Source organism: Phyllostomus hastatus, unplaced genomic scaffold (assembly GCF_019186645.2).
Source record: "Phyllostomus hastatus isolate PE091 unplaced genomic scaffold, TTU_PhHast_1.1 phas_contig_524, whole genome shotgun sequence".
NCBI classification, from domain to species: Eukaryota; Metazoa; Chordata; class Mammalia; order Chiroptera; family Phyllostomidae; genus Phyllostomus; species Phyllostomus hastatus.
Window position 1 is genome coordinate 13311346 of NW_025333900.1, and position 12475 is coordinate 13323820.

Here is a 12475-nt window from a genome sequence, read left to right on the forward strand (position 1 = left end):
GAGGTGGGAGGAGGTAGGAGGTGGGAGAGGCAGACACACTCGGTGTAACTTTATGGGAATATATAATCATTTATTTTTTTGCTTTTTCATTTCTCTGAAAATATTTCTATACAGTACAAATCCTTTTTCTGTTTGCTTTAGCTTGTCTATATCATAGAAGGGTCCATGTCGTCAGAGAAGTCAAAAGCAGTCTTGAATAATTAGAACCCTTCTTCCCAATTGTCTAATGTCAATTTGTTTCCTGGCACTGCTTCTTCCATCTCCTCCCTCAACATCGGGCACTGGGTGGGAAGCCCTCATCCTGTGTTCATTTCTCCAGTGTGGTGGTATTAGCTCTTGAATTTCCCCAAGATCCTCATCTTGAAACCCTCCGGACACACACACTCACCTTTTTAGTTACTGTTTTGCCATACCCACAATCTTTCATGATTTCCTTAATTGGCTGTCATAAATCCTGTGAAGTCCTGCACATCTGGACAGTTTTCTCCATCGAGGATTTGTTCCAGGCTTAATGGCTTTCATAGCTTTTTTCTGGAACTATGGTGGCATCTTCAGTGGTGTAATCCTTCCCACTTTCATGTTCTATCAGTTCTCTTCCATAGTGCTGACAATCTTTTCTGGAGTACCATGGGTAATGAACCTTAAAGGTCCTTATGAGTCCCTATCTTGAAGCTGAATAAAGACATTGTTTGGGGCCAAGCAGAGCACTTGGACATCTTTGGCACTGCATTCATAAAATTCTAGGTACTCAAGAGCACTGTCCAAGTATCAAAAGAACTTTAAAAGGCAGTCCCTTATTGGGAAGGTACTTCCTGACTTCAGGGACAAAGTATTTATTGATGGAACCAATCCAGAAAAAAGGTTCTCGTTGTTCAGGTCTTATTGTTTACAACCAAAAGACTGGCAGCTGGTGTTTATCTTTTCCCTTCAAGGCTCAGAGGTCCCCAGCTTATAGATAAGGGCAGTTCTGATTATAAACCGGACTGCATTTGCACAAAACAGTAGTGTTAGCCTATCCCTTCCTACCTTAGACCTTGGAGCTTGCTTCTCTTACTTACCAATAATAAAATCCCTTTGTGTCTCCCCCCCACCCCACAATAGGGTACTTTCATCTGCATTAAAAACCTGTTCAGGCAGATAGTCTTTTTCCTTAATTACTTTCTTAATGGCATCTGGGAACTTTGCTCCCTGTTCATCAGCAGAAGATTCTTCTTCTGTTACCCTGATGTTTTTGAAAGTCAAGCCTCTTTCTAAAATAATCAAACCATCGTTTGCTGGCATTAAATTCTTCAGCCTTAGATCTTCCTTTCAAGACAGGTTGCCATATAATGACTTCATTTTTTCTCAAATAATACTGAAGTCCGAGCAGCTTGGTCTGCCCCGGTGAGTGAGGGGAAAGGGACACTCGTGGAGGTGGGGCGGACAACTTCCATACTCCCATCTGGAAACCAGCCAGGGGAAGAGGGTGGAGAACACAGCAGGGGTGGTGCCGTCACTTGCTGGAGAGCACACTCTGATGAGTATTAAATAGTCCTGGTAGGATCCTTCTCCTCATATCTCTTCAATGTACAAGACACACCACCCTCGACCACAGAGTAAGTTGCCAAATAAAGCAAAACTTTAAAAAGCAGCTAAAGGGCCATTACTACACAAGGGGCGATGTCCCCAGACACCTGTGTCTACCCACACCCTCTTCCAGCATCCCCTAGAGCAGGATAAGGCATTTATTTGGAGGATGAACAGGGGTTTGGTTACCCAGGCCCCTCTTCAACTCAAGGGCTTACAAAACCAAAGAAGATCGCCGAACCTGAAATACTAGCAAATCTGTAGCTAAGCCCTTCAGCTTTTGTCCTCAGTGCTCAAGCAAGAATGCATCGCAGGCTGTCACATGTGGTTTCTGAGATAAACCATATGTATAAGAACTTATATGATGAACTACTTTCTGGAATTACTGTCTACCAACCAGTATAGAAACATTTCGATATTTAACATTACCTATGGTTGTATCACTGTGCCCTGCTCATACAGAGTATGACAAAATCTCTACAGAGCTCAAAAACATAGTAAGTTAATCAGGTTTAAGAAAAAATACCCATGTGGAAAAACTGAGAAAAACAAAACAATAAAGATAAAATCCAGGATTAATGGTTATCCTTGAAGGAGGAGATGGCAATTTTCTTTTTCTAAAGTTGGGTGAAAGATTTATTTTATTATGGTGCATAACATACACATATATTTATTTTCCATAAAAAGTTCTCAGGGCTTACATTGTGGGTTTACTGAATCAACTTATTGCAACCTCCTCTTCTCTACAATGAGATCACCATCTTACTCCCAAAAATGAGCGAGAAATCATGCCAAATATTAAAATTGTGCTGAAATCAAGACAATTATGCCTGTAGTTTCTTGACTGTATCTAACGTAAGAAATGAAGCTAATCTTATGTTACTTATTCTTAGGACCTAGGTCATTTGTCCATTACATTTTCTCCTAAATGCTGACAAAATTATCTAGTACTTTTAAGAGCTATTGAGTTTACCTGAATTTACTCTTCAACCCCCAATCTTTTGGCATCTCTTATACTTGTTATAGTTTCTTAGGTTACTAACAGTGATTATACCTAGGAATATATTTGATTTCAGGTGTATGACCTTACTGAAATAGGTTTGGTGTTTATCATTTTTCACCTAAACTAATACCTTCTTCAAAGAAAATCTATCCTTTCCAACAAGCCCAAAGATATTTTTGCTTTCATTAATATTATTGTGAGGATGTTATCTTTCCTCAACAAGTAGGATTTGACTTCCCCGATCTCAGTTCAGATAGTAAAAGCCCTTCAGTTTGTTCACACTGTTTTCCTGCTGTTTTGTGTGTGTCCCCACACGCAGCTTGGCATGGATCTTCAAATTTTCATCTCAACAGTCACAGTCCCTCATTGCTCAGGATCAAGTAGCTGCTCACAGTTTTATACAAGCCCTTTTAAAAAGATGAATCTTCTGAAATTAAAGACTTGCTAAAATGACAGATATGATACTATTTATGACAAACAGAAGACAAGGGTAATCCTCTAACTGATTAGAAATTCAGGCGGAAGCACAGGAAGTGCCGACCAGTGTGTGGCTAGATCAAGCTACGTGGTACAGGGGAGTTTTTATGGACGCAGAGGACCAAGTAGTGCACAAGGGAAGTCTGTGCAATGCAGCTATTGTAGAACAAAGGTTTTAAAATCCTAAAATCCAAATTATTACACTCAACTTATATTCAGGGTAAAGAAATACTAACTTTTTTTCCTTTAAGAAAGCTTGAATGCAACCAAAAACTAGAATAAAATTTCCAGAACTGGTTTTCAAAAAAGATTGCTCAAAACAGATGCTTCCACTTATGTAACTTGCCATCTACTTTATATTATCTGGAATTTAGCACATTCAGGAACAAAACTTTTAGTTTACATAGCAATAAGAGATAACACACTATATACCTTAACTGACCAGGAAAAGATTGTTTTATTCCATGAAAATATTCTCACCAGAGAACACTATCTTAAACAAAGCATTTACCATCAAGAAATCAACATGTGCACAAAGAGTAGAAATTATCGAAAAAAAAAAAAAACAAGTTTTTTTTGACAATTCACATGTTTAAAATTTAAGAATGATTTAAACTGTGCAAGTACAAATGTCCTTCCTATTATAATAACCCAGATACAGGTTGCACTATTCCACATGAAGGAACTTGCCTCCTACGGAAGCAAATCCTGCTTTTAGAAAAACAAACAGTAGCTTGAAAAGAACAGTTAGTCCTTACAAGAAAACCTTAAACTTTGCCCTCTGTGGCTGCTAGCCAAAAAAACACAAGCACTTCAGGCTTTGTACAGAAGACAAACATAGCCAGATCACATTTCCTCCTCATTGCTAACCTTTAAAATACAAATAGCACTAGGATTTAAAACTACTTTATGTAGTCTGTCAGTATTGAATAATGTCACATTATATAAATAACCCTGTAACAAGATTCAAAATCTAAACTTTATAGTTCACTAGCCTCAAAAGTAACACACTACATGTCAGCTGTGTACAAGGGCATACTCGATCTCATGAAGGCATTAACTTTCACACAACTGTCATTTAGCTTTAGTATAACTGGTAGTACGATTCAAATAACACTGGGCAAAAGTTATTAAAGCAGTCACACAGCTTCTAAAATATTGCTTAAAATCCAACAATACACAGACCATTTCACATTCTCTTTCTTCCCTCAAAATAGTAAAGAACGAAATTAATGAAGCTTCCATTGTTAGAAATAACCCCCCACCCCCGCTCATTTCCCTATTAAACACCACTAAGGAATCAGTTAAGGTACACGTCATTAACAGAAGCACAAATGCGAGGCAGGACAACAGGAGCAATAGGGCACTAACGACAACTATATTTACAAGTATAAACATACAGAAATTTCCATTTTACAAGTAAAAGTGCACATAAATCATTATGAAGTTTCACTAACTTTTATCTGGTTCAAACAAAATCATCACTTGGAAACAGACAATCACTGTAATAATCAAATGAGAACATGGTAACCCCAAATTAAAAGACCATGGGGGTGTCTATAAAACATCTCATAAAAACACTGAGTACAGTCAAATGGACTCGAACGGGTCTCTAGTTTGATGCGAAAATGTGAAGACGCACCATTGAACATGGTAGAGCTCTAAAAGCCACGTACCGAGGCTACGTCGGCAGCTGCAGCAGCCCCGCAGAGTTAAAAGAGGTCACACTGAGCTGACACCAAGCCCTTTGTGGGATACTGTAGTGGTAGTGTTGGCAATCAACAGATTTAGGCACTCTAGTTTAAGGCAGCATTTGAATGGAAGCAGCTGACTTCTGACAACAGTCCTTTGTCTTGAGGTGGTGAGTTATCTTCTGTGTTTATTATGCCAGGATTTCAGTGCTGACTATAGATTCTTCCCAGACTGAGGTGCTGAAGATGTATCACGCTTCAAAGAGTTCTTTCAACTGGGCTGTAGGCTAGAGCAGAGATGTTTTCTTTTTCTTATCATAAATACTTCAGGTTCACAAACTACTTCTTCGTAATGCCAAAACTGGAATGTTTTGCAGTGGAGAAGTTATAGCAGCATACACAAACACTAGGATGGAAACATTAGTGCTGGAGATGTTTGACAAAGTGATTTGCGCTACAAATGTAAGACAAAACTAAAGCTTTGACAAGAACAAGGGCTTATAACAACATGCCTGAAAAATCTAGCCCAATCACTCTAGACATGCAACAGGATGTTAAGCAAACACAGAAGTGGCGCAGGCAGACACTGACGAATGGCGAGGGCTCTAACAGACAACAGATCTAAAAGCCAATTAAAACAGAGCTGGGACAGAGATGGTCCTGGTGGGACAGCCAAATGTAAGACAAATTTAATGACAGCTCTGCATTCTCTCTGATATGGACATCAGTAAAATAAATGGAAAAATGTTAGCCATTGTTGCTTCCCCCACTTCATGTGAATAATTGTGAATGAGGAATTTAGAGACTCACAATGATTTTTTAAAAACAATGTATGGAAATGCTAATGAAGTTAGTAAAAAATAACGATGTCTGCATGCACTCATGCAACTTGCTTCTCTCACTCTCTCTTTGAGCCTGACAACTCTAACACCCTCCCCCCCAAAAGCAGCTGCATGTAACCTCCTTCAACATCTTGCCCATTTCCTCAGAAACCCTCTTCAGGAACCTGCAGTCCAGGAGGAAAAAGAAAAGAACAATTACTGAAGACCTTTGGTAAGACCAAAAGGGGTGTTCAGTTTAAAGTGTCCATCCCAAATGTCCCTAAGCTCATTTTATAGTCAGCTACTGAAAACACCAGAAAAATTCGGAACATGAGCAAAATTAATGACCAGTTTCATAGCTGCTTCCTCACTTACTTGGAAAAAAGAATCTATCCTAATCATTGATGACTCAGCTAAAATGAGGAAATGCTCTAAATGGTGGTACAGATACCTTCCTCCAACCCAGTTAGTCAAAGAAGCTATTTTTCTTTTCAAAGTAAGATGTGCCAGTACATCTCCGTTCAAGATTTCCCCTCTACCTTAGCTCATTTGAAGTCTATTTTCCTACTATAACTGCTAAATGCTAAAGTGATATTCACTAAAGTGATATTTCTTCCCCAAATAAAAATACAAGCATTAGATTAATTTTGAAGGGAGCTTGTACATTACTGAAAATTACTAGTAAGCCTGAAAATATTTTCAGGTCTCAAAAGAAAGCCATTTTATTCACTTAAGAGCTAGACCAGGTTATTTTGTAGGTTTCTTGATTCACCTACTACTATGATAGATTTTGTGCTAAGTAGCTATCCCTTCTTTTAGAAAATCAAAGAATAAGAAAGAAAATGACAATGGTTATATTCTTATTTTATCCAATTAACCAACTATTATTACTTGTCTTCTTAGAGACTATAGCTAAATTCAAACTCCTATACCAAACCACTCGTTTGGGAGTCAGCTTTCCACAGCACTTCAAAACAGTTTCACTTATTTGAATTCACTACAGTCACTGTTTTCTGAAGCCAAGTGTGTGTATGTGTGTGTGTGTTGGGGGGAGCTTTTATTTATGGATTCCTGCCCCAGGTCAAATTCTATGATTGATAAGGCAGAAAAACACAAATCCTTCACACAGACTCAAGCAGGACATAAAGCAAAAGGCACCAATTAAGCTTCACACCAACATCACTCAAATGGTAAAGCGTCAACAAGAACAGTTTCTTGTGGTAATATTCACATCTTTAAGATTGAGCCTACATTCAGCTCACATAGTGAACAATAAATCTTGGATGCCTGTAAGTTTTCTTATGTTTTCCCACCTGTTGAATGTGTTTTCATTTTAAGTTATCATTCCTAGTTATACATATCACAAAGCTGCCTGGTTAGTTTAGATGTAAGTTACTGCACCTTTACTGTTTTTCTCTAGAGTTACATCTATGTATGATGTAGGAACGTAGCCTTCTTCGCCGTTCTGTCTCCGAGCTCTTGTCCATCCATCACCTTTGTCCTCCTCAATAATGTACAGAACTTCACCTTCTTTCATGGCCAGAGTACCTTCATTGTGTCCTAGATGAGAGTTTTCACAGTACACGCATAATTTAAGCACAGTAATAATTTCAAATAAGTTACAAATACAATTTACACAGCAACACGATGAAACCCTACTAGGTTTCAATGTACCTGGGCCCACTGACTCTCATTAACAACATCTCTTTGGTACTTTGTAGTCTATCCGACACGTCCTTACACACTGTCTCATCTGAACTGCACAATAACCCTGTGAGGCTGGCATTAATATCACCCCCATGAAACGGATGAAGCAAAAGCCACAATGATATTGCATGATTTGCATGGGTACTCTAACTCCTATTTTGCTACTTCAACAAACTTGAGTGGTGTTGTTATGTAGAAAACTCATGAGATGTGGGTCAGGAAAACAGTAACAAGACAGTGAGACAGTGGAAAATGTAGTTTGAAGAGAGAGCAGAGAGAAAAAACACAGGCTCAACTTTGGTGATCCTTCCCTGTTCTCTACATTACATTGTAGCAAGATCTTATTTAATATTATTTTCTCAGAATGAGGAGTAACTAAAGACTTTTACTCAATTTTAAAACCAATACGGTGCCTTAAATCACATACCATTTTACAACAACTTATTTGTAAAGGTGTTGCTGTGCTCCTCTGTGATTTGAAGACTTTTCACAGTCCTTTTCCCAGGAGAGAGGGGAGGCTGACTAAACATCTGCAGGGAGAGCCACTGTGACTTCCTCCCCTCCCACAGTTTGTCACCCAGCTGTCACAGAGGAAAATGTGGCCAACTCACAAGTCACCATATCCTCTCCTCCTCTCTCCTGAAAATGTGGCCCACAGAGTCAGGATATAGTGGTGGAGATTCAGGTATGCCATTTGCCTTGTACCCGTCTCCCACTGTTAGCAAGTTACAAGGAAAAGCTGGAGGTGACATCTACCAGCCTTCTACTTCCTGGGTCGTAAAGTTGAAGCTCAACCTGCTTCAACTTTAGTGAGTACATGCAGCATTAATAAGACCTCTGGGGGAAATTCTTTATTAGGATGCTGATAGCATAGATAATTTTCTTTCAAATGCATGTATGGAAGGTAAATCTCTGTATTTGTAATATGGTAGAATAAAAATATCCATACTAATGAACCGGGCAGATAACCGTCTGACAATGTATTATTTAGCTGAGGACACTAAAGTACGTAACTCTTGTATGTAGACTAAGGAATCGATTTTATCATATATTAGAAAAATCATACCATCAAAAGGGTAAATAGCTTTGCAGTGTCCAATAGCAGGCAAGGGATCATCATCTTCAAATTCATCATCAAACTCATTGTGGTGACCATGCTGTTCGGGTGGCCCACGAACTTCTTGGTTTGCATCATCAGTGTAACTTCCCTCAGGACTATAAAACATAAAATTAACTCTGATCAAGTATCACAAACATGGGAATTTTTTGTATTATCTACAAGTTGATCTCAGGATTAATTCAGAGAATTAAGTATTAATTACATAGCTCCATATTAAACCTTTATTTTCTTAACTCTGGCTGTGTATGTGTGTTTATTGCTTCTTGAATTTCCTAAATTTAAAATTCAAAAGACTACAATGTTCTAGAAACACAGCATTGTGTTAATAAATATGTCTCACTATCACCAGGTAAAGAGAAATTTTCAAGATGTACTGGATGCTTGTTTTTCATCATCCTGGATTCATCACTCCCTCTTTTGTCAAGAGGACCCTAAAATTCCTTACAGGACCTACCCAGATCCATGTTCAGTTAACAGGTTTCAGATGGAATCTTTCTGTCCTGGCTCCAGAGGGCCTATCTTAGCACAGCACTCAAGTAGGCCTGTAACCCAATCAGATATGAGATTCACAGAGACCTTTTCTTGGAACTGTTGAAAGAGAAGCTCCCTTCCTTTTCCACTTGACTTGAACCTGGAGAAATATGAGCCTAAAGCTTTGAAAGATTACCATATGAAGCCTTAAAATGAAGCCAATACAGTGGAAGGCAGAACCATGAGGTGGAGAGAAACTGAGTCCTGAGATATATCATCTGAACTCCTAGATTAAGTTCTCCCTAAAGCCAGCTAATAATATCTCCTTTTAGTTTAAGCCCGTGTGGGTTGAATATTTCATTCTGTCACTAAAACCCCAAAGACTTCTAGTAAAGTTAATTTCCAATTAATTATGTTATCTCCTAAATTAGTAACTTAGAAAATCCCAAAAAGAAGTAATCCAAAGGCACTATTTTCTTTAAAAGGTTTTAAATCAAAGAGAGAAAAATATTAATAATTTTTGCTGACAAATAAAATGATTAAGTATGATTTTAATAATAGGGAAATCTACATGATTAAATTAGCAGCATTTTCTATACGCCCAGAAGATATGTTCTTAAATAACACAAGCAAAATAGACTGAATTATTAAAATCTAGGTTTTAACAAAACCCAGTGTATTTTAGGATATCTCTTGATATACTGAAGATACATACTCGTTCAAAAAATGATAATGAGGAAAAGGAAGTGATATTTATCAAGAACATACCACTACCAGGTATTTTACTACTAGGTGTTTTATGTACATTACTTCATTTATTACTAACAATCCTGCATGAGGGGTATTTTAATCTTTTTTTTATATATCTGAGGAAACAGACTCAGAGAACATTAAAAATGAACTTGCTCAAATTATTGTGTAATTTTTAGGAGTAAACCAAGATTTCTCAAATTCTTCTCTAAGGTGAAGTCTAATTTGTTGCACCTTATCATAAAAAAAAAAGATATATATATTACAAAGGGGGAAATGCCACAAATGGTGTGGAAACTTAGCAAAATGCCTTTTGGAAGCTCTGGTCCAAACTAACTATACACATTTTTTTCCTTCAAAAATCTTTGAGCAAGATGAGTTAAATTTTTCTTTGGCATTTGCTACCAAATTCCATCCACTTTAAGAGACCCTCCCCAGGCCCGAGGAGCCTATGCCTCCAGACTGGAGCTCTAAGACATGTCTATGCTCCCACCTCTGCTTCTACATGCATGACGAACTAGTACTGAGCGGCAATCTGAAATTTCATACTGCACCTATAGCTATTGTAAAGAAACAGAAAATTACTTAGATTCGAAAGACTGATGTTATTAAAAGTCAAACTTGTTAAATGAGAGGAAGAAAAAAATTATATGAAGTTCAGAAAAAAAAGTAAGAAAAGAAGATACAAATAAAATACAAAAAAATGACCTTTCTCGTCCCTGTGTTACAAGATGATTTATGTCACTGCTATGTCTTCTGTCTCCTCTCCCACCTGTTTTGCCTTCAACTTCAGAGAGCCATGCCTTAGGGAAAAAATAGGTAAAACTGAGCTTAATAAATATTTTTAAAAGCTCGTAAAATATTCTACATTTAAAATGTGCTTTGAGTTTTTATGATTATGTAATTCTCAGAGAAGGGAAATCTTTATTCCAATTTGGTCAATGATCTACTTTATGGCTAATAAAAAAAGCTTAAATGTTTAGTTTTATACAATATTTTAAATTAAAAAACCTTCAACAAAGGACTAAACATTAGATACCATATGATACCTTACTTTCAGATCATGAACCCTAAAATTAAATAAATATTTGAAGATAATTCTAGCAAAAACCAACCTATGATAATGAAGTTTATACAAATAAATTTATCTCAGACAACTGCTAGACAACAAATCTACCTCATTCTTGTGGATTTCCATTCTCAGGCGGTCAATATTATTCATGGTCTCTGCTAATTTAGGCTGCAAACTCCCTGGATCCCCCATTTGTGGATTTTTCTCATATACATCTTTCATTTTGTTGAGTGCCTCTCTGAAAACAAAAAGGAAACCACAACACTAAATATTCACCTCTGTATGTTCCCAGATAAAAGAATTCCATGTACTTTTGGGGACTCACATGCAGCCTACTCTGAAAAGATATTACCTGGTTAAAGATCATCTGACAAAGTATATAAAGTGTAATTTATGTAGATAGTCCTTTAAATCATTTGAAATATTAAAAGCAAAATAGATTTAATTTCTCATTTCTCGCTTCCTAAATGAGAACATATATATTATACAAAATATATAAAATCTGTTTAATCAAAGGCTGGGAAATACTCCTCAGTATTCTTAAATTCATCATATCCCAAATCAAACCCATTATGATCCCATCCAGACACATCATGCCACCTTTTCTTAGTTCACAGCATCACTGTCCCCCCACCCATTTATGCTAGAAACAGAAATGCAACTTTAACTTGCCCTTCTACCTCTAAATTTGGTTTTGGCTCAGTCAGCTCTCCTGGACTCTAACATCTGACATTATTGACTTACACTCCCTAATCCTCTTTTCCTTCTTGATCTCCTGGAGAATAATTTTCTTTTTGTTCCTCTTCACCCCTTCTGTCTCATAATCCTCTCTGGCTCCTTCCCTTCCTCTGTTCATCCTTTAAATGCATGTTACACAGAATGACACAGGTTTCTTCTCATCGCATCCTACACTCCTTCTTCAGAATGATCTTGTTTTGTTTTTCCAGTTTTATTAAGATTTAATTCACTTACTGCTTTAATATCACCTATCTTCAGATGATACTCAAATATGTATCTTTAGTCCTTCTCTCCTAACTTCTAGATTTAATTCCAAATACAACTAAATCCCTCAGCATCTCTCACCTGGAATATTATAAAGTCCTCTAATTGGTCTTCCTGCTGCCAATGTCTTTCCTATATAGTCTACTCTTCATATAATTTTCAATTATCTTTCTTTGAAATATAAAGGTGATAATATCACCCACTCTCTCAACAACTTCTGGCAGCTCTCCGATACCTACAGAATTCTACAAAAAAGCATTTAAGACTTTATATAATTCATCCTATACCTTTTTAGCCTCATCTTCTGCTAAAACATTCCACACCAACTTCTAATCAAATCTCCCTGGCCTAGAGCTAATTCCAGGCCGTGCAAAAACATTCACATTTCTGTGTTTTTATTCTTGTTTTCCCCCTCTTCCTTAAATGTTCCTACTCATGGCTTGTTGTCTAATTTCTTATCTAACTGACAAAACCCTATTCTCCCATCAAGGTCTAATTCCAACGTTCTGAAGGCAAACCACTAGTGTTTAGATGTCAACTCTGATATTTACCAGGTATCTAATCTTAGACACACTATGAATTTGATATTCAATTTCTCCATCTATGTAACAGGAACAACTTCAAAGGGCTATTTTGAGGAATTCAATGACATACTTCATGTAAAATGCAGGACTCACTTCCTAATACATAATAATTCCCCAATAAACACTAGTTTCCTCCACACCACCCTTCCTCTTCTCCTAAAATCTCCCCAGTTAAGACTATTAATTATCCCAGTAAGAATTCATTATTTTT

General features: G+C 37.2%; 1 protein-coding gene across 3 annotated transcripts in view; it reads right to left on the reverse strand.

Annotated features, from left to right (window-relative positions):
* Positions 1 to 3484: 3484 nt before the first annotated feature.
* The window catches only part of FNBP1L (formin binding protein 1 like), a 116714-nt gene continuing 107723 nt past the window's right edge, over positions 3485 to 12475 (reverse strand). The window contains exons 11-15 of one of the 3 annotated variants that reach the window (XM_045847020.1): positions 10784 to 10916; positions 10315 to 10409; positions 8332 to 8480; positions 6960 to 7118; positions 3485 to 5143 (exon numbers count right to left, since the gene is read on the reverse strand). In XM_045847020.1, the coding sequence (XP_045702976.1) occupies positions 5070 to 5143; positions 6960 to 7118; positions 8332 to 8480; positions 10315 to 10409; positions 10784 to 10916 (610 nt within the window). In that variant the 3' untranslated portion in view covers positions 3485 to 5069. Of the gene's footprint in view, positions 7119 to 8331; positions 8481 to 10314; positions 10410 to 10783; positions 10917 to 12475 lie in introns of all 3 variants that reach the window. The other 2 variants (XM_045847022.1, XM_045847021.1) reach the window with 2 other exon arrangements.